The following is a 27444-nucleotide window of genomic DNA, read 5'->3' as shown; positions in this document are numbered from 1 at the left end:
GAAGCGGGCAGAGCGGCGAACAACACGTCTAGCACCCAGCGTGGCCGAAAGCAAAGTGAATCTTCACCTCTCATTCATGCGGGACCACTGACTGTCGGACAAGCGGTTAAATACCAAATCTCCTTGTTCGAAGCTTACGACCGGTTCCTGCTGCCGCTGATTACATTACTATTGTTAAAGGACCGATGGTTTGTATTACGTATTGGAACAAACCTTATTATATCTTTTCATACTCTAGACACCCAAAGGATTAAGCTAGGCTTTTTTCACTTTACACTATTTATAATACTACAGTAGTACCTAGAGATACGAAAGGCTCAACTTACGAAAAATCCAAGTTACGAAAGCCAATGTGAAAAATTTTACTGCTCTACATACGAAAAGTTTTCAAGATACGAAAGGTTTCTGAAAGTCCGAGATTCGCCCGATAACAATTTTGAAACTCGCGCCGCACGCCGCCATCTTAGTGCTAGTAGACTCGCCACCATCCTCCTGCTCTCCCATTGGTTCCTGATGCTAGCCAAGCCATGAGATCCTTCTCTCTGATTGGACAGCATCCCTCCCATCATGCATCTTCTATACGTATGCGCTGGCGTCCCTTAGCTCGGCCACTCCGCACCCGAAACTTTACCGTACACAATCGGCATTCGTTCGCTCCAACGATTTAGTTTAGTAACGTAAATTCGTTAGTGATTTCGTTGCAGTACATATTATCGTGTTGTGCGAAGACTGTATATTGTGTAACTTTACGTAAATTAACGTAGCCATGGGTCCCAAGAAAGTTGAAATTCACGGAAAGAAGCGCATGCTCTCTTTGGAGACAAAGATGGAGATCATAAAGAAGTACGAAGCTGGTATGCGATTGAGTGTGATCGCAAAGGAATACGGCCGTAATCCGTTGACAATAGGCACCATCCTTAAACAGAAGGATGCCATCAAAGCAACTACACCGTCAAAGGGCAATCACTATTTTTGTCCAGCAAAAGGGAGCCATGTGCACAACGACGAGATGGAACGGCTGCTCCTCATCTGGATAAAACACAAAGAAATCGCTGGCGATACAGTAACGGAGACAGCAATCGCTCACAAGGCCAGTGCTATTTTCGGCGATTTGATTGCGCAGGCGGAAGACGAGGGAGGGGAAGGGGACTTCAACGCCAACCCCAGACTTCAAGGCTTCGCATGGCTGGTTTCGAGAAATTTCGTAAACGGACTGGCATCCATTCGTTGGTGCGTCATGGGGAGGCTGCCAGCTCAAACACGAAAGCGGCCGAAGCTTTAAAAAGACGTTCGACGAGATGATGACCAAGGAAGGCTACAGTTCTCAGCAAGTCTTCAACTGTGATGAGACGGCCTTTTTTGGAAAAAAAATGCCTCGTCGGACATACATGACGGAGGAAGAGAAGAAGCTACCCGGGCATAAGCCTATGAAAGACAGGCTTACGCTCGCACTTTGTTCGAACGCCAGTGGGGATTGCAAGGTGAAAGCCCCATACTGGTGTATCACTCCGAGACTCCTCGAGCCTTCAAGGCCACAAAAGTGTTGAAGGAGAAGCTTCCAGTGATGTGGAGGGCTAATGCAAAAGCCTGGGTAACGAGGCTTTTTTTTTGTTCACCGAGTGGGTAAATCTGTGTTTCGGCCCGACTGTGAAGAGTTTTTTTGCAAGAGAAGCGCCTCCCCCTGAAATGTCTGCTGGTGTTGGACAATGCCCCTCCCCACCCTCCTGGCCTCGAGGAAGATATCCTAGCGGAGTATTCCTTCGTTAAGATTCTTTTTTTTTTCGCCCAACACCACCCCTCTCCTCCAGCCCATGGACCAGCAAGTGATAGCGAACTTTAAGAAGCTGTACACGAAACATCTTTTCAGGAGATGTTTCGACATCACCGATACCACAAACCTCACCTTGCGTCAATTTTGGAAGGGAGCATTTCGACATCGTCATTTGCATCCGACTCATTGACCTAGCTTGGCAGGAGGTTTCGAGGCGAACCTTGAATTCCTCGTGGAGGAAACTCTGGCCTGATGCCGTATCCGCCAGAGACTTCGAGGGATTCGACGTGGGCGAAGCTGGTACTGCAGAGTCAGAAACAGTTGATGATCCCGAAACTGTTTTGGAACCAGATCTTGACGAGATCGTTGCACTCGGCAAGTCCATGGGGCTGGTCGTCGATGAGGACGACATCAACGACCTTCTCGAGGAGCACCAAGAGGAGCTTACGACGGATGACCTGAAGGAGTTGGAGGCCATGCAACTTAACGTCGTTCAAGAGGAGTTCTCTAGCAGCAGCGAGGAAAAGGAGGAGGAGCCTATGACAACGGCAGAAATTAAGGATATTCTAGGCGCTTTTCATAAAGTGCAATTGTTTATCGAAAAAAGACACCCTGAAAAGGCTCACACAGGTCGTATGCTTGCGCAGTTCGATGACGTTTGCTTGAGTCGTTTCAGGAACATTGTGAAAAGTAGGCAGAAGCAATCTTCCTTGGATTGTTATTTTTTAAAGAGGCCTTCAGCATTAGCAGGAGTAAGCAAAAAGGAAGAACCAAGTGATAAAAAACAGAAAGTTGAAAGCAAAAAGGAAGAACCAAGTGATGAAAAACAGAACATTGAAAGCGGTGATGAAGTTGAAATTCTGTATATATATTTATATATATATATATATATATATATATATATATAGATATACATATATATAGATATATAGATAATAATATTATATATAAAAAAAAAGCCTACGTAAAAGTAAAAAAAAAGTTAAAAATAAAAAAAAGAAAAAATTTTTTTTTTACGTTAATTTCTAGATTTTTGTAAGTTAAGTGTTACAGTTTTGTTAAGGTGTTTCTTAAATTTTAGTTTTATGGTTTTCCTTAAATTTTTTGTGTGTTTTCGTAAAGTTAAGTGTACGTACATACATACGTTATCTGCCGTTTGTCCTCCTCCTCCTCTGCCGCCACTATCGGACATAGCCTCACTCGAAAGGTAAGCTTCCACATTTTACGTTACAGTAATAATATTTCTTGTACACTAATATGCACTTTATTTACAGGTTTTCGATTTTTATTCTTAATTTAGGTATTGAATGGTCCAAATTGTTGTAGTATTTCATTGTTTATAGGTCAATTTAGCTTTATTATGAAATTTAATGGGGTGTTTTTGGAGGGCTTGGAACGGATTAGCCATTTTACATGTAAAATGTGTTCCAAGATACGAAAAACTCATTATACGAAGGCCGCCTCGGAACGGATTAATTTCGCATCTCGAGGTACCACTGTATAATGTACTGTACATTACTACTGTATAGTAAATTTTATAGTACTATAATACATAAATATAATTTTACTTATTGTGCCATTGTGCGATTACGGCGCCGTTTGACTGGTCTAGGGCGCTGTTAACTGGCCTAATATTCCGAAAGAAGGTGTGCGGCGGCCGTAGACTTTAAAATCAATTAGCATTGGCAGCCAGGAACGGAACCCCTGCCGCTAACTGAGGGCCACCTGTACAGTGTAAAAAAAAAAAAAAAAAAAAAAAAAAAAAAGCTTGCTCAAGACTCGAGCCTGTGTTCAGTGCACTGAGGAGAGAGAGAGAGAAGAGAGAGAGGAGAGATGAGAGAGAGAGAGATGAGAGAGAGAGAGAGAGGGGGGGGGGGGGGGTCTGCTTCCCACTGACTTATCAGCTGGGCTGGGACAATTATTCGTCCATTTCTTTCACTTACACTCAATCTGCCCAAATTACTTTTATTTTTGTTACAGTAAAATACCTACCCAGTGACAAGTGCTTTTTACAATTTTTTATTACTGTAAAAGTAACTCAACTCTGTAATAAACACACTGAAGCCACTTTCAGCTTCTGCATGTCTTCAATTGCTTGTTTAAACGGCTTCCTTGTGAAAAGTTATTTTATCTCTTTCCTTCTCTTGCATTCTTGGCTTATTACTTATTTATTTGCAAAATCCTCATGTTTGTTTTAAAAATCAGCCATTTGCCAACAGTAAGTTGATGTACTGCTGCATAATTAATCCAAGTGTAAACACGCTGAATACTCTCTCTCTCTCTCTCTCTCTCTCTCTCACTATCGATTCCTTTGATTATCCTTGTAATTAATATGTGAATAAAACTGATTCTGTTATCAACCTTTGCATATGTCTCTCCTCCCTGCATCCCCCAGCCAGCTGGGTGCCATTTTCACCAAACAGTTCGTAAATCGTATGCAGACAAAATAAAATTGTGAAAATTTTACTTCATATAACGTACTGTTTCATTACTTTATACTCTTAATTTTACTTTTGAACACAATAATAATAGAAAAACTGTGAAAAGGGGGACTTTATGGGTTGGCTGGAACAAATTATCCTGAGTCCCTTTATTTCTTATGGGGATATTTGTTTCATATTTCGAACAAATTGTACTTCGAACAGCCTTCTGGAACGGATTAAGTTCAAAGTCTGAGGTACTACTGTAGAAGGGAGATGTCATGGACTGTGGTAACTGCAAGGGAATTAAACTAACAGAGCATGGATTTGAAAAGTTTTAGAGAGGATACTGGATGAGAGATTGAGAGATTGTAAAGATCGGGAAACAGCAGTATGGATTCATGAGAGGAAGAGGGACGGTGGATGCCATCTTCATAGTAAGACAGCTACAGGAAAAGAGACTAAAGGGAAACCAGGAGCTCTATTGTGCATTTATAGAACTAGAGAAAGCATGCGATAGAATCCCAAGAGAAATGATGTTCTGGTGTTTGAGGAAGAGGGAAGTCCCAGAAAAGTTGGTTAGGTTGGTCAAAGATGATATATCAAAGAATGTGCACAAAAGTAATAACAGCAGTTGGGGAAACAGAAAACTTTGAAGTTAGTGTTGGATTAGACCAAGAGTCAGCATTAAGCCCATTTTTGTTTGTGCTGGTCATGGATGTGTTAAGGGGACCGTCTGCTATGTTGTGTATTTTTTTTTTTTATTATACAAAATGCTTAATTTCCATATATGTTTTAGATATGTATAATACCTTCATCATACAAAAATTTCAAGTCATTTGAGCAAAAACTTTTAGTTTTATTAGCAAAAATTATAATAAAAAAAAAAAATTTAGGTAGCGATTTCTCCGCTAATATGACATCAGTTGTATTGAAAATCATACCATAAAAACTACTTTATATACGGAATAATCCTGTGTGAACAGAATTTTTATTTTTTATTCTTTTTTTTATTAATTTTTTCTGTCTAAACATTAAAAAAAAATCGTAAAAAAAAGAAAGAAAGAAAGAAAAAATTGGCTCACAAGAAATTATGGGATTTTTATTCCTCTTTCCAATGATATCTTTCTCTCTAAAATTGGATAATAAATAACCAAGTACGTAATGGCTACCAACATGCGAATAAGTATGTTTTTGAGTTATGAGCTCCCAAAGATTTGCTATCTAAATTTTAGGTTTTTTCTTATAAAAGTCAAAACAACATTATTATAATTACTTTATTTGTACTTTTATTGTTGATTTCTACATCAAGGATCCTGGTCCTCCCCCTGAAAGTGGTATTAATACCCTAAGCGTGACATGAGACAGAGATGTTGACAGCGTGACATGAAACAATGAGGGAGCTGATAACAATGAATTTTCGTGTTTTTCTTTCAGCACACTCCTGGCCTTCACTAATTTTGCTAGCCTTAATTGCTGAGTAGTCTTCTTGATCTTAGGTAACTTCAGCATTGCTATAAGTTCACTAAGAAGTTATAAAAACAACGTAAATAGCTAGTAACCAAACGCAAGTGCGTAAGTGCATGCAACTCCTTTGACGTCTGTGGAGTAACCGAGTCATTCTCCGAGTCTCGCCTACAAATAACCACTCTGAGCAGTCTCACATTGCCTTTCATTGCTACCAGATGTATGAGAACTTCGAAAAAAATCTGAAAAAATTGCTGTATATATGCAAAAATAAACACAAAAATGATCCTGCCAAAATCAGTCATACAGACGACGCAGTTACGATGACGTCATCATTTAAAAACCGCTATATCTTCATTATTTGTAAAAATAATTGGCTGAAACTTCTGGAAAGCATGCACGGCATGTTTCTGCATAGATACAAATACAGGCGGTCCCCGGGTTACGACGGTTCGGCTTACGACGTTCCGAGGTTACGACGCTTTTTCTTAAATATTCAATGGAAAAATCCGTCCTGGGTAACGACGCTTGTTCCGAGGTTACGACGCTGACGCTTCCGACGCTCCGAGTTAACGACGCTTTTAAAAAACGCATACTATGATAAAAATCCTTTATAGTTTAGCACAGTATATTAATAAAAATAAGTTTCTGGTTAGATTACAACAAAAATTTTGAGATTATGATGATTTTCGACACTTTTTGTTGTATTTTTCTATGTTTTTTAGTGACGCCTCATATGCGGAACTAGTTTCCGAGCGAATGAATACATACTAGTTTACATATAACAGTCCCAAAGCGCAAATAATGAAAAAATCATTGCTTGTTTCCAGTAATAATAACAAAACGAAGTTTTCTGCTTAGATTACAACACAAATTCCAAGTATCCAAAGAGAGACATTATCCAGTAATTTGATCAGAGAGAGAGAGAGAGAGAGAGAGAGAGAGAGAGAGAGAGAGAGAGAGAGAGAGAGAGAGAGAGAGAGAGAGGCGTCTTCCGACGCTCCGAGTTAAGGACAGAGAAGTGTTCGTTGTTTCGTTAAACGGTTTTGAGATTATGATGATTTTCGACACTTTTTATGTTGTATTTTTCTATGTTTTTTAGTGACGCCTCATATGCGGAACTAGTTTCCGAGCGAATGAATACATACTAGTTTACATATAAAACAGTCCAAAAGCGCAAATAATGAAAAAATCATTTGCTTGTTTCCAGTAATAATAAACAAAACGAAGTTTCTGCTTAGATTACAACGCAAATTCCAAGTATCCAAAGAGAGACATTATCCAGTAATTTGATCAGAGAGAGAGAGAGAGAGAGAGGCGTCTTCCGACGCTCCGAGTTAAGGACAGAGAAGTGTTCGTTTCGTTAAACGGTTTGAGATTATGATGATTTTCGACACTTTTTATGTTGTATTTTTCTATGTTTTTTAGTGATGCCTCATATGCGGCGGAACTAGTTTCCGAGCGAATGAATACATACTAGTTTACATATAACAGTCCAAAAGCGCAAATAATGAAAAAATCATTGCTTGTTTCCAGTAATAATAACAAAACGAAGTTTCTGGTTAGATTACAACGCAAATTCCAAGTATCCAAAGAGAGACATTATCCAGTAATTTGATCAGAGAGAGAGAGAGAGAGAGAGAGAGAGAGAGAGAGAGAGAGAGAGAGAGAGAGAGAGAGAGAGGAGAGAGAGAGAGAGGCGTCTTCCGACGCTCCGAGTTAAGGACAGAGAAGTGTTCGTTTCGTTAAACGGCCTCTGACTCATGCCAGTAAATGTTTTTTTGTTCATACTAATAATATAAGCCCTATTTAAAGATCCGTTTACTTAAGTTAGTCTATATGATACGTAAATAGTAATCAACTGTTCTTGTAGCCCTCAATATTTGGCAAAATCGAAGTATCCAAAGAGAGACATTATCCAGTACGTAATTTGATCAGAGAGAGAGAGAGAGAGAGAGAGAGAGAGAGAGAGGAGAGAGGAGAGAGAGAGAGAGAGAGAGAGAGAGAGAGAGAGAGAGAGAGAGAGAGAGAGAGAGAGAGACGCTTTGGCAACAATGGTCTCGGGGGTTTTTATAGCTTCCTTCTGCTTGATGATCGTGGATATTGTAGAAGGATTTCGACCATACTCGTTTGCCAAATCGACGATACGAACGCCACGTTCATGCTTTGCTATAATTTCATGTTTTGCTTCCATCGAAATAATTTTCTTGGGTTTTTTCTTATCACCTGCTTTGTCTTTAGCTTTGAGACCCATGGTTAATAATAAAATAGACAAAATAACACGAAAAATAGGCGCAAATACAACGAACTAAACAACGACGTGTTAACATGCAGCACCAACAAACAAACAGACTGAACGCCATTTATCGGTCGCCTATACAACTAACACTCATCGCAAAATCGTATCTCAAATATTTCGTTGTATATCAAAGCTTGTATTTTCGCAAATTTTCTGTTATATCTCAAAACATTCGTATATTAGGGCAATCGTATGTCAAGTTTCCAATGTAATTTGATCAGAGAGAGAGAGAGAGAGAGAGACGCTTTGGCAACAATGGTCTCGGGGATTGACGTAACGTTTATTTTCTGAACAGATAGGACAGAGAAGTGTTTGTTTCATTAAACGGCCTCTGACTCATGGCAGGAAATGTTTTGTTGATACTAATATATAAGCCTATTTAAAGATACATTTACTTTAATTAGTCTATATGATACGTAAATAGTAATCAGCTGTTCTTGTAGCCCTCAAGATTTTGCAAAATCACTCCAGGTTGTACATAAAACTTCAAGAATGTAGTGTCACCAGAGGATTACAATAGTTTTTACCTTCAAGAACCAGCATTCTTTTATGAAAATAACTCCAGGTTGTACATCAAAAACTACAGGAAACAACATGTATGTAACCAAGGATTACAAGTAAGGTTTTTTATAACTTTTTATTAGTTTAAGACATATTTCCAAGCGTCGTTCCGGCTTACGACGATTTTCGGCTTACGCCGCGTCTCAAGAACGGAACCCCCGTCGTAACCCGGGGACTGCCTGTAATAAACTTGATTTTTTATTTTTTCAAGTTGACATGTCATCCGCCATAGCGGACAGTCCCCTTAAGTGAAGAGATCAGGCATGAAGAGCTGTGGGAGTTGTTGTATGCCAATGATCTGGTGATTACTGTCGAAAATAAGGAAGACCTACAAAGACGGGTTGGCGAGTGGAAAGAGTCTTTAGACAGAAGTCGCATAAAAGTGAATGTGAATAAAACTGAGGTTTTGGCAAGTAGTAGGGAAGATAGAGGCAGAATAGTAATGCAAGAAAGAAGAGGCTCAATTATAAAACAGGTGGGAAAGTTTAAATACGTACTTAGGATCTACCTTAAGCTAAGAGGGAGGATGTTAGGCTGAAACTGACAGTAGGATAAAAGCTGCTGGGGAGAAGTGAAGAGAAGTAGCTGGAGTAGTATGTGATAAGAAAATGCCAATCAAGCTATAAGTCAAGATCTATAGCACAGTGATAAGACCAGTGTTAATGTATGGATCGGAAACATGGGCTCAAGAAGAAAAGGGGAATTAAAGCTTGAGTGAACAGAGATGAGAATGCTGTGGTCGTTTATGGGAATATCGCTACTTGAGAGATTGGAAAATAACAAAATAAGAAGGGCAGGCTTAGTAAAGATTACAGAGCTAATAAGTGTGTCACAACTGAGGTGGTATGGGCATGTGTTGAGAATGGATGATGATGAGGGAGTGAAGAGAGCTTAGAAGGACACTGTTAAGAGGAAGAAGATCAAGAGGGAGACAGAGAATTAGATGGCGAGATAAGGTGAAGGAAGATATGGAGAGAAGAGGTTTGGTGGAGGGTGATGCCTTTGACAGAAGGCAGTTGAGAAGGCGCATCCGGCAACCAGCCACTTAATGTAGGGATAACAGTGGGAATGAAGATGAGGAGGAGCTGTAAAAAAAAAAAGTAGCAAGCAATAAGCAAAAACCAACAGGTAATCACCAAACAATTAAGCTCACAGCTTGACTGAGTAAGAGCCCCAAGAGATTTCAAACTTAACAAGTTTAAGAAGCACCTATGGGTCACCAAATAACCTGAGATATTTTCTTCATCAGCAGTATATGCAACCTACAATAAAATACCCTATCTAATCAAAAACACTACATATGGAAAAGTAAGCCAAAAAAAAATGTGACAGACTAATCTGGAAGAACCCAAAGGGGATTCCTTCTTGAAATATTGAAGCCACAAAAGAATTTCAAAGTTTGAAAGTGCCAAGTATCTGGAAATAAAATCAATAATCCATTCTTTGAGAACACCTGTTTACACAAAGTTAAACTAAGAAGTGGTGACCTACTGTGCTATAAGGATGGCTGAGAGAATGAATTCTCACCTTAAAGCTCACAAGATGAATTTCAAGAAATGCTTATATGAATATACAGTAGAGTTCCTATCTGACTAAATAAAGCCAATAATCCAATCTTTGAGGACTTCTGTTTACACAGAGTTAAACTAAGAACTGGTGACCTACTGTGTGCTACAAGGATGGTTGAGAGAATGAATTCCCACCTTAAAGCTCACAAGATGAATTTCAAAAATAAATGCTTATTTAATATACAAAAGAGTTCCTATGTGAATGTGAGAAGGGAGTTGTAGGAAGAGACTATGTACATACTGTGATTCAGTGGATGAATTATCTTGGACTTGAAACTAATAAAAAAGCAAGAGAAGCACTCAAAATGTGAGCAATATTTTAAACAGGAATACAAAGAAAAGATGAAAACTAAAACTAGGAATAAATAAAAGAATGATCATCTACACATAATAAACATGCTATTAAAAATTACATTTTTATAATAAAATAGTTTTAATTATACTTACCCAGTAATTATATAGCTGACTTTTACTCGCCCAGCAGTTAAACTCCAAAATTTGCAAACTGCGCTAATTTTCTGTTTTGTTTTGGCTAGTAACAATGACCCCACCCATTTTAGGGTAAGAGAGGAACCACTTGGCAAAGAGCTGTTTGTTTCATGCCTTTAAAAAGAAAAGACCATGCTAAGGGTTGGAGGGTGGTCTCTGATTATATAATTACTGGGTAAGTATAATTAAATCTTTATTATAAAAATGTCATTTTTAACAATGGAACTTACCCAGTAATTATATAGCTGATTCCCACACAGCAGGATGGTGGGATACATGGATATTTCTCCCTCAAAAAATTAACAATAACTAGAAAAAGCATAGAAAAAATTTTGCCAACATTATATAATAAATGTTTGTGATTCTTTACCTGATAAGAGTTGATACAGGAAAGTACTGTCTCTGGATGTCACTCACCTTATCATGTAGAGGCATAGCTGTGAAGCTAGTAAGCACCCACTACTTTAGTGAGACCCTTGTGACGAAGTAAATTTCTGATGGCCAACAAAGGATAGGTAAATCAACCCTGCCAGGGTTCAATGCCAATAACACACCAGAGAAAATTTTTTTTTTACCAATTTCAAAAACATATTTAAAATAAAATATCACCATCACCCTACCAAAGGATTGGAGGTTACTCAGGCACTTCATACCTCTAGGCTTCCCAAAAAATATAAACACCTTATATCAAGATGAAAAAAGATTTTAGGAAGGGTTGTTTGTTTGTTTTGTTTGTATGGTGTTTTTACGTTCCATGGAACCAGTGGTTATTCAGCAACGGGACCAACGGCTTTATGTGACATCCGAACCACGTCGAGAGTGAACTTCTATTGCCAGAAATGCACATCTCTCACTCCTCAATGGAATGGGCAGGAATCGAACCCGCGACCACCGAGGTGGGAAGCAAACACCAAACCAACCACGCCACTGAGGCGCTTTTAGGAAGGGTTGCTCCCTACACATCTTCCCCAACACCACACCAACCACAAGAAAAGGACCCAAAGTACTACAATCATCATACACTGCTTCAATATCTCTTAGGTAAAGAGATGCAAACAACAATTATTTCCAAAATGTAGAATTTAAAATTGCTGATAAGGACAGAGTTCTTTTGAAAGCCAGAGCAGTGGCCACTGCTCTAATCTCATGAGCTTTCACTTTATACAAACGGAACACGTCTTCTTGAACTAACGAGCGAGCCTCCCTGATCACATCTCTTAAAAGAATACCTGAGCATTCTTAGACAAAGGTCTAGACAGGTTCTTGACAGAGCACCAAACACTACAAGAATTGCCATGAATGTCCTTAGCTCTATGCAAGGAGTATTTTAAAGATCTCACAGGACAGAAAGATCTTTCTACATCATTGGATCCCAGTACTTCTGTCATGCTCTTAATAGAGAAAGAACAAGGCCATGGATTTGAGGCAGACTAGTTCTTCGCCAAAAAACCAAGGGAATCGAACAGATAGCATTCCCCTTCAAAAAGCCTACCATTTTATCCAAGACATGCACTTTACTGATCCTCTTTGCTGTTGCCAAAGATATAAATAAGAAAAAGGGTTTTCCTAGTCAAGTCTCTTTAGGAGACAGAATGCTTAGGTTCAAAATGAGGACCTGACAATCATTTAAAAACTACATCGATTCCAAGGTGCTGCAGGTGAATCTGTACCCTTGGAGGTGTCAGACTTAATGAGGTCTGAAATGTCCGGATTGGAGGATAAGTCTAATCCTCTATGATGAAAGACTGACCCCAACATGGCTCTATAGCCTTTAAAGGTAGACATTGAAAGGTTCCTTGCTGGTCTTAAATGTAATATGAAGTCAGCTATTTGAGTCACAGAGGTCTGAGAAGAGGAGACATTGACGGTCCTGCATCACTCTCTGAAGATCCTCCACTTATTCTGATAGACAGCATAACAAGATTGCCTTCTGCATCTAGCGATTGCCTCTGCAGCCACTTTAGAACAACCTTCCTTTCTAAAGAGTCTCTTGACAGGTTGAAGCCTGTCAGGGCCAGAGAAGACAGGCCTTGGTGGAAACTCTGGAAGTGTGGTTGTCTGAGCAGCTGCCTCTTTTGAGGAAGCAGCCTTGGGAAGTTCACTAGGTGATCGAAGACATCGGGAACCATTCCTTCAATGGCCAGAAAAGTGCTACTAGAATTAGAGATATATTCTGGTGAGACAGAAACTTGTTTAACACCTGTCTTATCAAACTGAATTGGGGGGAAAGGCATATATATCTTTGTTCGACCAGTCCAGGAGAAAAGATTCTACTGACCAGGCTTGAAAATCTGGTACTGGCAAACAATAAAGAGGAAGAAAATGGTTCTGACACGTGGCAAATACATCCATCATCGGTTTTCCCCAAATTCTCCACAGGTCTAAGCAGACTAGTATATCCCAGGTCCATTCAGTCGAGAAGACTTGGCCGCGATAGCTTAGCTTATCGTCTGCTAATACATAGGTCTTTCCTTGGATAAACCTGTTATTATCCTGGTATCGTTCTGTTCCGCCCAGAAGAGAAGATCTCTCGCTGCCTCGTACAGAGAGAACAACCAAGTTCCTCCTTGCTTCGCTATGTAAGAGAGCGCTGACATATTGTCGGAGTGGACTACAATCATCTTGTTCTTTACTTCCTGAGAGAAGGACTGAAGGCCTAAATGTACTGCCTTTAGTTTTCACATTTATATGAAAAGACTAGCTCTGGGGACCATATCCCTGACACCTCGCTCTTCTCTAAAAGAGTGCCCCATCCCAGGTCTGACGCATCTGAGAAGACGTTCAGGTCGGGGCTCAACAGAAAAAAAGACATTCCTCGTGTAAATCTCTCCTTGGAGTTTCCCAACTCACTTTCAAAAAGAACTGTAGTGGTCTGATATGTAGTCTGCCCAGGTGTACAAATTGTACCATTGATGAAAGAAAACCGAGAAGGTTCAACTCATTGTTGGCTGAGCATTCATCCAGCAAAAGAATTTCCTGTACTTTCTTTAGACAAGATTTTATCCTTTTCAGTGTAAGAAAAACACAAAAATCCTGAGACACTATTTTCATCCTCAAATATTGAATCCTCTGAGAGAGGATTAACTGAGACTTCTGGCGGTTCACTACAATCCCTAATTCTTGCAATAACAAGTCTTTTTGAGGTCCTCCGTGCACTAAGTATCCGAATTACTCTTGAGAAGCCAATCGTCTAAATACAAGGAGATTCTTATCCCCTGTAGGTGTAGCCACTTTGCAATGGGAGCCATCACTCTGGTGAAAACCTGCGGCGCCGTCGAAAGACCGAAGCAACGAGCATGAAATTGATAGTCCTTCCCTCGAATACAAACCTGAGGTACTTCCTTGAACTAGGATGAACAGGTACATGGAAATATACATCCGTAGGTCTACAGAAGTCAACCAATCTTCTGGCCAAATGGACGACAGAACTGACTGGTTCGTTTCCATCTTGAATCTTGTCTTCAATATGATGTTGAGAGCACTGACATCCAAGATGCTTCCAGCCCCCTGATGACTTGGGGACCACAAACAAGCAGTCATAGAAACCTGGAGAATGCAGGTCCTGCACTGGCTTTATTGCCACCTTTTTTAGAGAAAACTGCAAATGCCAAAAACCTTTCTGACCCTTCTGAATAAGCAGTCAATATGACTGGTGTGTTGACTAAGGAAGGCAATTTCACAAAGGTGTGATATAAACTTTTCAGAACCGTCACTATCCACGCTTCTGCTCCCTTCTTCTGCCACACTTCCCAAAACAAAAGAAGTCAGGGTCTGACTTGTGCACAGAGAACTGTCTCCTCACTTGCGTGAGGGACTTTTAGCAGAGGATTTCTTGACTGCTTATAAGGCAAGGAGGGTACTTCCTCTGAAGCAGGAGAAAGATCTCGGTCTGGACTGAAAGGGCTGTGACCTCGGAGGAAGAGACTGCTTCGTAGTAGTCGCCTTTGGTCTCTTGGAGGACTGAGTGAGATCCTGAATGCTTTTCTTCTGCAACTCAGAAGCTATGTCAAGGACTTAGACTGGGGAAAAAGCTGTTTCTTATCCAGTGGAGAATACAACAAAGCTGATCTTTGAGTAGTCATCACTCCCTCAAAGGTGTATGACCATCATAGCTCCCTCTTCTTCAGTATTCCCAACATATACACGTCTGTAATTCTCCTGTCAATACAAGACAATACTCTCAACCAGTCTGAAGTAAAATTCTCCAGGAAGACCGAGCAGGCTCTAATTTTGGAAGGCCAAGGCACCCACTGCCCAATCAAGAATATTCAAAACTTCAAACACTTTGAAGATGTTCTTCAGCAGATACGCCAATTCTGAGGCTGAAAATAAAATCTTCGCCGAAGCGAAGGAAGAACGCCTAGCCAAACCTAATTAGATGCCTCCATCTCGAAATCCTAGAGGGAGGAAAACTAGAAGAAGTTCTGCCTTGATCCATCTTCTCTGCTAACCATGCTTCTAGTATATCCTTAAACGCTTTCTTTGCTGAAGAAGAAAGAACCATCTTCGGTATGTCAGAAGAAGTTTTAGTAGGCATATCAATGACTAGAGTTGACATGGGCGACGAGGGAGTGGTAGGGCATGATCAGTGGTCAAGAAGAACGTAGAGGAGGTAGTAATCTGATCCTCTGTCTCTTCCTATTCCAATGAAACGGGAGAAAGATCCACAGGAGCTTGTGTCATATATGGAACCAGAGGAGCCTGAGAAATTGTAGCTACTATGGGTGCCTGAGGGTATTCTGCACCTGTGGGCGCTTGAAGTGTCCTAGCCACTACTGGCACCTGAGCTGTGGCAGGAGCTTGAGACATCATGGGAGCTTGAGGCATCGTGGGAACTTTATAAAGTAAAGCTAGAATGCTATCTAGTTTCAGCTGAATAGGATCCACTTCAGAAGCAGCAGTGGGAGCTACTGGAAGAAGAGAGCCCGATGGGTACTCAGGCGCAACTGGACCTTGCTGTAACTCTGCACAAGTGGGCGCTACATGGTGCTTGTTGACAGTAGAGGATTCTGGTGCCAATGGGCACTTGACTGCTTCTTTGGGAGCTGCAGGAGGAGCAGAAGCTGACAGTACTGAGACTTGTGGAGCAGTTGAACTACGACAAGCCTTGGGCGCTGGATGAGCATCCACTTCTGAGAGGCAATCACAAGAAAACTGCTCCAGAGAGTCCCGATGGCTGCAAGAAGGCCGCAGTACCTTTGACCTCTTAACAGGAACCCCAGGAGGCACCATTACATCCTCAGAGGCCCTCTTAAGAGGCCGAGACTTACTGCTAAAGCGCCACTGACAACGACGACGACATGGAGTCTTCGGAATTGAACAAATTATGCATTTCCATAGAGAGACCTTTCCAGCGGTTCTCTGTTGCAACCTGGGAAACTATAACAGGTTGCACTGAGGGAACGGTGCATGCAGGCAGACCTTACCAACCTCCCTTGGGTTACCAGTTTGACTCCTCCCATGTACTGGGAAGTATGCCAGTGACCTTTGGCCTAGGAGAGTCAATGGAATGAACAGCCAGCTCCTCCATACTAATTTAATGCAATGTCACTTTTAGCTTAACCATCAGTACTTTGACTGATGAACCGAGTTGCTCCATCATCAGCTCTAACAGAGAAAAGCGTTTTTCAAGCTTCTCTTCTAGACTGGCAATGGGGTTGGGATTGGAAGAGTGGGAGCCTGAAACTTTAGGTGGTACAGTAAGGGACCTAGGAACTGGGGCTAGAGAAATAACAGGAACACTCGAACCCGATGATGCCTGGCTAGCTGATTTCGAACTAGCTCTAGCTAAAGCCTTTCTCTTTCTATCTCTATCTAATTTTCTTAAATGAGATTCTAAGTTCTTACATATTCTCTCATCCCAATCATGACACTCATTACATCTCACATTCATCAAACATACTTGTACATGGCAACTTGTACACAAAGAATGAGTATCGTAAGAGTCCTTGGTCAACCTAGTCTTACAACCATTTGCACAACATCTTATGTTAGCAACACTAGAGTCTGACATGTTGAAAAAAAAAAATGAAAAAAAGTACAAAACTATTTAGTTCTTAAAAGAACCTAAATCTAAATAATATCGGCGAGTTGGCAAAACACAGTATTGACACCACTAAAAACAAAAGGAAAAGTCAAGAATTCCAGAATTAACTGCAGCTGACAACCAGTCCGTAGCTATCAGCCGGCAGTAACAAACTCAGCTCTTTGCCAAGCGGTTCCTCTCTTACCCTGAAAGTTGACGGGGTTATTGTTACCTAGCCAAAACAAAACAGACAATTAGCGCAATACGCGAATTTCGGAATTTAACTGCCCGGTGAGTGGAACTCTTTAAGCTATATAATTACTGGGGAAGTCCCATAATCAAAACTGATAAGTTCAAGAACAAAACTACATACAGAAAAATACATGAAAATATGTATCTAAGGGCTTTCAATCTAATACTACATACTTAGCTTTTTAAAATAAAAAACACTACACAACTTACGCCTTGAACTGCAACTCGAATTCCTTCATATCCAGAAGCACAGACTCTAGGGCGGGTTCCTCTTCTTTTCCTGGAATACGTCCAAGCTTGCTGCTCAAGTGAGAGAAGAAAAATAATTACTGCAGAGAGTATTGTACTAACAAGATGATTTTTTTGTCAAAGTGACTTTAATTACTAATAAAGTACATGGCAAGACACATAGTACGTAACTTTGACATAAAACATCAACTAAAGTAATATTCTCAAATTGACAGTAAGAAATTAAGAAAGAATGCTAAAATAAATTTCAGAAATACTTTTACAATGATGTCAGTTACATACTACCTTAACAATTAAAATTATTGATGGTTAGAGTTACAGTCTATTCATTTTGAAAGGGAATGAATTCACAAAATCTCATTAGGTATAATCATTTGCACTATAAAGACCTAAAATACTCTATGTATAAAATTTTGGATGAATCCTATGACTGATTAGAATGACACAAAGCTGATGGACAGCAGACTGTTCATCAAATCTCATTACAATAATGCAGTCTTACCCCTCATTTTCCAGTTTCTTTAATTATGATAAACATGATATTGTCATGTTACAATAAAGTTTTATACATACTTACCTGACAGATATATACTTAGCTATAGACTCTGTCGTCTCCGACAGAATTTCAAATTTCGCGGCACACGCTACCGGTAGGTCAGGTGATCTACCGCCCTGCCCTGGGTGGCAGGACTAGGAACCATTCCCGTTTCTAATCAGAATTCTTCTCTTCCACCTGTCTCCTGCGGGGAGGCTGGGTGGGCCATTAATCGTATATATCTGTCAGGTAAGTATGTATAAAACTTTATTGTAACATGACAATATCATTTTTATACATTCAACTTCCCTGCCAGATATATACTTAGCTGATTAGCACCCATTGGTGGTGGGTAAGAGACAGCTAACTACTGAAATAGACAGGTAAACAACATATGTTGTAGGTATTAATAAACCTTGGTTCCTACCTTATTAGGCTGAAGACTTCGCGGCTACTGCCTTGGAGTCTGCTTAGCCTCAAGAGCCTCAGCGAGATATTGATCTATGGCTAAGAGTTCTTGTGGGTCTGCCAATGGGGTCTTATCCACTTACTCGGCAGAGCCTAAAGGCCTTTGTCATTGGGTGCTATTCCACTAACATGACAATACACCTTGTTCAAGGAGCACAACACCGATCCCGATCACCTGATCCTAACATCCATGTTAGTTCTAAGATTGCAAGGAGTTATCCCCGAACTCCTTACAAACAACCAAAAACTCGAAACATAATTACACTTTCATTTATACAAAATATACAAAAAAAAATTTTGTACTCCCCGACTAGCCATACATACCCTTGATCCCCTACCAGCAATGACACTAAGCGCCCGTGCGACATCCGTGAGCTTGCTAATAGAAAACCAAGCACATATCTGACAAGAGGGTTTATGTACGATAAAATCAAAATATTTTAAGGATCAGTCTTTGCTCCAAGACCCAGAACTGTATCTGCTGATACAAATGGACCTAGAGAGAAGCACTTCTCATAAGTCACTCTCACATCCTTCAGATAATGAGATGCAAACACTGAATTGCACCTCCAATACGTAGTCTCAATGATATTTTTAAGAGACATATTCTTTTGGAACGCCAAGGACGTTGCTACTGCTCTCACCTCATGGGTCTTAACCTTTAGAAGACCGAAGGATTCCTCCGAGCAGTTCTTGTGTGCGTCCGTAATTACGCTTCTCACAAAGAAAGCCAAGGCGTTTTGGACATGAGTCTTTTGGGGTTCTTCACAGCACACCAAAGACCTTGTTGACAAGCTCCCATCTGTCTCTTCCTCTCTAAATAAAATTTAAGAGCTCTCACTGGACAGAGAGACCTCTCTGTCTCTCTGCCTACGAGGTTAGATAGACCTTTTACTTCAAAGCTTCTGGGCCAAGGTTTTGACGGGTTTTCGTTCTTCGCCAGAAACATTGTCTGGAACGAGCAGATGGCAGCATCTCCTTTGAACCCCACTGTGGAATCCAAAGCGTGCAATTCGCTCGTCCTCTTGGCTGTAGCGAGAGACAACAGGAATAAGCATTTCCTAGTGACGTCGCGGAAGGAAGCCAGATGTAAAGGCTCGAATTTATCCGAGGAAAAGAATTTCAGGACCACGTCCAGATTCCAACAAGGTGTTCTAGGAGTTGCTGCTTTTGAAGTTTCAAAGGATCTAATTAAATCGTGTAGATCTTTGTTGTCTGCAATTTCTAGCCCTCTATTTCTAAATACTGAAGACAGCATGCTTCTGTATCCCTTTATAGTTGAGACAGATAGGTGTGATTCCTCTCTCAGAAAGAGGAGGAAATCGGCAATATTAACTATAGAGGTACTGGAGGAGGACAGCTTCTGACTCTTACACCACCTCCTAAAGACTTCCCACTTCGATTGGTATACTCTTCTCGTCGAAGCTCTGCGGGCTCGAGCGATAGAGCCCGCAGCCTTGCGAGAAAAGCCCCTCGCTCTGACAAGTCTTTCGATAGTCGAAAGGCAGTCAGAGCGAGACCTGGGAGGTTCTGATGAAACCTCTCGAAGTGGGGTTGTCTGAGTAGATCTGGTCTGTTTGGAAGAGATCTGGGGAAGTCCACTATCCACTCCAGTACCTCCGTGAACCATTCTTGGGCTGGCCAAAATGGGGCTATTAGTGTCAACTTCGTGCTCTTTGAAGCTACGAACTTCCTGAGCACTTCCCCCAGGATCTTGAACGGGGGAAAGGCGTAGGCGTCCACACCCGACCAATCCAGGAGGAACGAGTCTATTGCGAAGGCTCTCGGATCTTCCACTAGAGAGCAAAAGATCTCTACTCTTTTGGAGAGGAACGTCGCAAACAGGTCTATGTGAGGTCTCCCCCACAGGGACCCAAGACTTCGATACACTTCTTCGTGTAGAGTCCATTCTGTGGGAAGGACCTGATTCCTCCTGCTCAGTCTGTCCGCTCTCACATTCTTTATCCCTTGTACAAATCTTGTGAGGAGAGTTATGCCTCTTTCTTCTGTCCAGGTTAACAGGTGTTTTGTTAACTGAAAGAGGGAGAAAGAGTGCGTGCCTCCTTGCTTGCGTATGTAAGCCAGAGCCGTGGTGTTGTCCGAGTTTATCTATATCACCCGCCTCTGACTATCTCTTCGAAGAACTTTAAGGCTAGGTGTATGGCCACTAGTTCCTTGCAATTGATGTGCCAGGACACCTGTTCCTTTGCCCAGGTGCCTGACACCTCCCTTGCTCCTAGCGTCGCTCCCCATCCCGACTCCGAAGCGTCGGAATATAACACTTGGTCTGGGTTCTGCAGGGCAAGCGATACGCCTTCGTTCTTTTGAAGAGGAAGGATCCACCACTTCAAGTGATCTTTTATCTCTTGTGGAAGCGGGAAGATGTCCGAGAGTTGTCCCGTCTTCCAACTCCACACCCCTTTCAGGAAAAACTGAAGAGGGCGAAGGTGAAGCCTCCCCAGAGAGAAGAACTTTTCTAGTGAGGACAGGGTCCCTAAAAGGCTCAGATAATCCCTCGCTGAACTGCTCTTTCTCTCTAAGAAGCTCGAGATTTTCGACAAACCTCGAGTGATTCTTTCTCGCGAAGGAAATACTCGAAAACCCCGAGAATCCATCTGAATCCCCAGATAGACCAAGCTCTGGCTGGGGATCAGCTGCGACTTCTCGAGGTTCACGAGTAATCCCAGCGATTCTATCATGTTTCTTGTTACTGATAAGTCCTCCAAGCACTGAATCTCCGACTTGGCCCTGATCAGCCAGTCGTCTAAGTAGAGGGAGATGTTTATTCCCTCTAGGTGAAGCCATCTTGCCACATTCGCCATCAGATTGGTGAACACCTGCGGAGCTGTAGACAGACCGAAGCACAGAGCCCTGAATTGAAAAATCTTGTCTCCTATTACAAACCGAAGATATTTCTTTGACAAATGGTGAATGGGAACGTGGAAATACGCATCTTGCAAGTCCAGAGAGACCATCCAATCTCCTGGACGAAGAGCCGACATTACTGAAGCGGACGTTTCCATACGGAACTTCTTTTTCTGAACAAAGCGATTCAGAGCGCTTACGTCCAGTACTGGTCTCCACCCCCCCGATGCCTTTGGTACTAGAAAAAGGCGATTGTAAAATCCCGGGGAGTGTGGATCCTGCACAAGTTCGATGGCCTCCTTTTCCCACATTTGTTCCACCATTTGAAGGAGAGTATTTCTCATTACAGGGTCTCTGTACCTCGCTGACAGTTCCCGAGGCGTAGATGTTAGGGGAGGGCTGTCCTCGAAGGGGATTACGTATCCTTTCTTTAGGACCGAGACTGACCAAGGGTCGGCTCCCCTTTTTGCCCATACTCCTGCAAAGTTCAGGAGTCTGGCGCCACCAGTGCTTGAAGGAGCAACAAGTCATTTAGCTTTCTTGAAAGGTCTAAAGGAAGACCTTCCTCTCTTGTCAGAGCTCTTCTTTCTGGCAGGGGGACGAGCCGCTGCACCTCCACGAAAGGGCTGCTGAGGAGGACGAGAGTCCTTCTTAATCGTCAACACTACAGGGCGTCCTTTCTTGGACGTTTGTACTAGTAGGTCCTGTGTCGCCTTCTCAGTTAGCGAGCGAGATATATCCTTCACTAACTGAGAAGGAAACAGATGATCCGACAGAGGGGCGAACAATAAAGCAGTCCTCTGGCTCGGAGAAACCCCTTTTGATAATAGGGATCCATATACTGATCTCTTCTTCAGAAGACCAGCACCAAAAAGGGAAGCCACTTCTCCCGAACCGTCCTGTACTGCCTTGTCCATGCAAGACAGGACGCTATGGAGAATCTCTGGCTTTTTAAGAAACTCCGGATCTTTAGATTTGTTGGCCAGAACTCCGAGTGACCAATCCAGAAAATTGAACACCACTAAAGTGACAAAAAGTCCCTTTAGAAAGTGGTTCAACTCCGAAGTGCTCCACGTCGATCTGACCGATCCTAAAGAGTGACGTCTAGAGGCCTCCACTAAATTGGAAAAGTCCGCATCTGCCGAGGCAGGAAGAGAAAGACCCATAGTCTCTCCTGTCCCATACCAAATACCCCTCTTTCCATGGAGTTTGGAAGGAGGCATGCAGAATACAGTCTTTCCCAACTCTTTCTTCTTGTCCATCCAAGAATCTAAAGAATGGAGGGCCTTCTTCATAGAAATTGCAGGCTTCATTTTCAGAAAGGCCGAAGATTTTGCCATAGCCGAGCTCGAAAAGAGAGAACGAGGAGAAGGAGGAGCCGCCGGACTAAGAGAGTCTCCAAACTCTTGTAGCAACAATGAGGCTAAGACCTTATAATTCGAGAGTCCCTCATTTGCAGGAGGTTCGTCATCAGACAAATCGTCCAAACCTCGATCAGACGAAGGAGAAAGCTCTCGTTTGGAGGGAGAGTCCTTCCAAGACCTCCTACGATCTGAAGGAGAGGAGCTTCTATTTGGAGAAGAGTCATAAATTCCAGGAATGAGTCTCCGACTCCTGCCTCCTGGCTCTTAACTCTTGCTCCTGACTCTTGCCTCCTGATCCTGCTCATGGCTTTTCTGACTCCTGCCTCCTGACTCCGGACTCCTGCCTCCTGACTCCGGACTCCTGGCTCCTGCCTCCTGACTCCTGCCTCTTGACTCCTGACTCCTGCCTCTTGACTCCTGACTCCTGCCTCTTGGCCTCCTGGCTCTGGCTCTTGCCTCCTGGCTCTTGCCTCTGGCTCTGCCTCCTGCCTGGATGACTCCACACTCCTGGCTCTTGGCTCCTGCCTCCTGGGTGACTCCTCACTCCTGGCTCTTGGCTCCTGCCTCCTGGGTGACTCCTCACTCCTGGCCGGTGCCAGACGTCTGATCGGTTCATCCACGTTCGTACAGGAAGCCTCACCTCGAGTAGGAGCATCGATCCTGGCGGCAGATACCTCCATACGTCTGGAGGATCTTTTGATAGGAAGGGAAGAGTCTTTCCTTCTAGGAGGCTCCTTTGAAAGGACTCCTACAAAAGACGAAATCTATTCTTGCATAGCCATCATGAACCTCTTCGTAACCTCCTCTTTATCCTCTTCGGGAGGAGGGGAAGGAGGAGGGGAGGAGTCCATAGCCTCCACCTCCTGACTCCTTCTCACTCTGGTTGAAAGAATGGCTCTTCTTGCCTTCTTAACTCCCGAAGGAGACTCCTCAGGGAAGTTTTCTGGGCTCGAGTCAATCGTCGGAGCCTTCCAACTCCTCTTGAGTGGTCGAGAGCGATCTGAATCCCTCCAATCACGTCTCGGAGATGAAGATCCCGACGACGAAAAACACTCACGCAGAACGCTTTTGCAATAGCGATCCTTGGCAGTCTGGGGTGTCACAGAAACCGCCGAAGGGACACCTGATCGGTGGGGATTCTCCACAACCTCCTTTCGGCTTTCGACATTCCTTCTTCTCTGGGCATGTGAGCTTGGAAGAGGTCTAGACCTAGGAGCGTTGCGGAGCCGACCAGATGCCCCCTCCACTACAATGGGGACACTCATATCACTGTCCACTGAAAAATCACTAGCCTTACCTTGCAGGGCAGCCATTTTGTTTTCCATCAACTTGAAGGCTGCTTTTAGATCCGCAAGTTCTTTCGCTGAATCCACAGGTTCTGCAATAGGGGAAGGGGCTGCAATGGAAGGAGAAGTAGCAATACTTACCCTTGGGGAAGATCCCAAGCTAGGAATTAGTTCATTAGATCTCGAACTACTTAAACTTCTATAAGAAGCCTTCCTCACTCTTTCTCTCTCTAACTTTTTCAAATAATTAGTTAGATTCATCCATTCATTCTCACTCAAATTCTCACATTCCTTGCAAGTATTAGTGAAAGAACATTCATACTCCCTGCAACCCTTGCATACAGTGTGAGGGTCTACCTAAGCTTTCGGCAACCTCACCTTACAGCCTACATTCACACAACGTCTCACTACCATTCCAGAGTCAGACATTTTTAAAGAAAAATCCAAAATCAAGTCCACAAAACAGTCCACAAAAGCGTATGCCAATCCAACAATCCAGATACGTCACCAAAAGTCGGTCAAGAAGATCAATTGCCGGTGAAAAAAGAAAAACCAATCGAGAGGAACCAACAACAATGTTGATGGTCCGGGCGACAGAAGAATTCTGATTAGAAACGGGAATGGTTCCTAGTCCTGCCACCCAGGGCAGGGCGGTAGATCACCTGACCTACCGGTAGCGTGTGCCGCGAAATTTGAAATTCTGTCGGAGACGACGGAGTCTATAGCTAAGTATATATCTGGCAGGGAAGTTGAATGTATAAAAACTTATGTATAAAATATACCCTAAGTTACCTGAATGTATCATAACTAAAAGGAAAATAGAAACTAATAGCTATATGTGGGAAGATTTTTTCACAAAAGTAAATACAACAAATAAGTACTCTACAATAATTCAACTCATATGAGAGACTAATGAGCATTCAACTTTTCTTAAATAATAAACTGTAGTGAATAAAACTAACATGGAATAACTTAAAATACCCCAAGTTAGGACACAAAGGCAAAATGATACTGAAAGGGAAATTAGTATACAAAGGTAAAATAATACTGAAAGAGAAATTAGCTCACAAAGGCAAAATGATACTGAAAGGGTAATTAGTTCACAAAGGCAAAATGATACTGAAAGGAAAATTAGTATGCAAAGGCAAAATGATACTGAAAGGAAAATTAGTATGCAAAGGCAAAATGATACTGAGAGAACATCCTAAGACAAGTGTAAACAATTACTGAAGTAAAGCTTTTAAAAATTCAGAGTTTATCTTACATGTTTATAGCTTTCATTGCTTCCAGTGCAGCCCGATGGTCACTTTTTATTTCCAAACATTTTTTGTACTGATTTTCAGCCTTTTCCATTTCATTGTCTTCCTCAAGTCTGCAAAGAAATATCATACTGCATTTCCATTTCAAAACAGAAATGATTAAGCAATAATGTGACATTTCATTGCCATAAATATCCAAAGTAACACTTTAATTTAACAAACCTCAAGTTAGCAGACTTTTGTACTTTTTAGCTGCCAACTTATGATTAGTTTTCTTTTGCTACTATTGAAAATGTACTACATTTTTGGATACTGAATGGTAAGTGTAAAGTACAGGTTATTTTCAGTTAGGAACTATGTGGAATCACTGTTAGCTGTAAGATATCTTCAAAATATTCTAGTACAGGCTGAAATGTAGGCACTACTATTCAGTGTCATAGCAGAATATAATTCACTACTCAATTACAACAGGGGACTTACAAAAGGTTCAACAAAGTTCATTCTATATTCCCTCCCACAGCTTGAGTTAAAAATGGAGTGCATGCCTTTTAACTCAGAAACTGCTACAAAAACTTCACTAACAGCTACATTCACTCCAAAATAATTGCTGAAAGCCAATTTTGAGGTGCTACCTCAAAATTTAAACATTTTTCTGTAAAACAATATCAGTGACCACTCTTTTTATCTGAAAAAGTATATCTGAAAAAGTATAAGTGCAGAGGAAATCTGCACTTATACTCTGTATGTTGAACATGCTATTTTCATTATGTACAATGTACTGTACGTGAAATCTAACAGTGTACTGTATTGTTTTGTTAATAATATTTGTGCTGAAAATACCAAATTCTTTTTTTATATATAACCTCAAGGAGAATGAATACAGAAACCTGGCAACTTTAGCAGCTTCTACAGCATCCTTCACTGACTGAAAACACTACGTATTAATATTAACAAAGTATTCTGATGGGGTGATAAAGGTCCTTGAAAGGCAAAATGCTCTCAGCTAAGAAAAGTATGGTAGGCAGTCTTTACACCATAGGCTACTTAGCCTTAAGGAGTACTGCGGCCTACAAAAACTATCACCATTGTTCCAAGCTACTGGTAGGCTAATGGAAAATTTCAATTTATAAATTGCAAACTTTAAATATTAAAATGCAGCCATTCATTATTCCTACACATATAAAATAAGCATGTTTTTTACGTTACGCTAGCCTAAATGGTCATTGTAGTCTATGGTATCATCTATCAAAGTTTGAACCAACAAAGGCTACTGGAGACTTTTCTTTAACCCTTAAACGCCGAGCCGGTATTTCCGAAAGTCTTCTGTATGCCGGTGGGGTTCGCGAGTGAGCGCCAAAGCGGAAAAAAAAAAAAAAAAGTTTTTTTTTTAAATCACAGCACACTTAGTTTTCAAAATTAAGAGTTCATTTTAGGCTCCTTTTTTTTGTCATTGCCTGAAGTTTAGTATGCAACCATCAGAAATGGAAAAAATATAATTATCATATATAAATATTGGAATATATGACAGCGCAAAAAAAAAATTTCATATATAATTGTATACAAATCGCGCTATGAGCAAAACGGTTAAAGCTAATGAGTTCATTTATTTTTGTTGTATTGTACACTAAATTGCAATTTTTTGGTATAAGTATAACAAATTGTAAAATGATCAAAGCAACACAGACGTAAAAAAAAGTGGTTTTCAAAAAATTTCACCCATAAATCGAAATATTGTGCTAGAGACTTCCCGTTTGTTGCAAAATGAAGGTAATTGATTGAATATTACTAGACTGTAAGTGTTGTAACTTACAATTGCAGTTTTCAACCATTTCAATCTAGTTAAAGTTGACCTAAAGTCGAATTTTTTCTATTTATCGTGATTTATATAAAAATATTTCAAAACTGATAAAAGCTACAACCATGAGTTATTTTTAGTTGTATTCTACATGAAATTGAGCACATTTTCATATATAAAACCTTATGTAACGGCTAATATAAAACAGTGCAAACATTACGACAATCTGACGAAAGAATTTCTGATTTTTTCGGCAGTTACTGCGCGGACGTAAGGAAAGTTTTTTTTTTTTCAAAAATTCACCATAAATTGAAATATGTGCTAGAGACTTCCAATTTGTTACAAAATGAAGGTAAATGATTGAATATTACTAAAATGTAAGAGTTTTAGCTTAAAGTTGCGTTTTGGTCGAGTCAAAGTTGACCGAAGGTTGAAATTTTGGTACTTTTCGTGATTTATATGGAAATATTTCAAAACTAATAAAAGCTACAACCATGAGTTGTTTTTAGTTGTATTCTACATGAAATTGCACACATTTTCATACATAAAACTTTTGTAACGGCTAATATAAAACGGTGCAAACATTACCACAATCTGACGAAAGAATTTCTGATTTTTTCGGCAGTTACCTTGCGGACGTAAGGAAAAGTTTTTTTTCTTCAAAATTCACAATCAATCGAAATATTATGCTAGAGACTTCCAATTTGTTGCAAAATGAAGGTAAATGATTGAATATTACTAGAATGTAAGAGTTTCAGCTTACAATAGCGT

General features: G+C 41.1%; 1 protein-coding gene across 3 annotated transcripts in view; it reads right to left on the bottom strand.

The window, feature by feature from the left end:
• The window catches only part of LOC135206645 (tetratricopeptide repeat protein 14-like), a 273980-nt gene that overhangs the window by 97957 nt on the left and 148579 nt on the right, over positions 1–27444 (bottom strand). For all 3 annotated transcript variants that reach the window (XM_064237996.1, XM_064237998.1, XM_064237997.1), the window contains exons 10-11: positions 24884–24991; positions 17063–17152 (exon numbers count right to left, since the gene is read on the bottom strand). In XM_064237996.1, coding sequence (XP_064094066.1) covers positions 17063–17152; positions 24884–24991 — 198 coding nt within the window. The remainder of the gene's footprint in view (positions 1–17062; positions 17153–24883; positions 24992–27444) is intronic.

This window comes from Macrobrachium nipponense, chromosome 31 (assembly GCF_015104395.2).
Source record: "Macrobrachium nipponense isolate FS-2020 chromosome 31, ASM1510439v2, whole genome shotgun sequence".
NCBI classification, from domain to species: domain Eukaryota; kingdom Metazoa; phylum Arthropoda; class Malacostraca; order Decapoda; family Palaemonidae; genus Macrobrachium; species Macrobrachium nipponense.
This window is presented reverse-complemented; position numbering and strand designations above follow the sequence as displayed.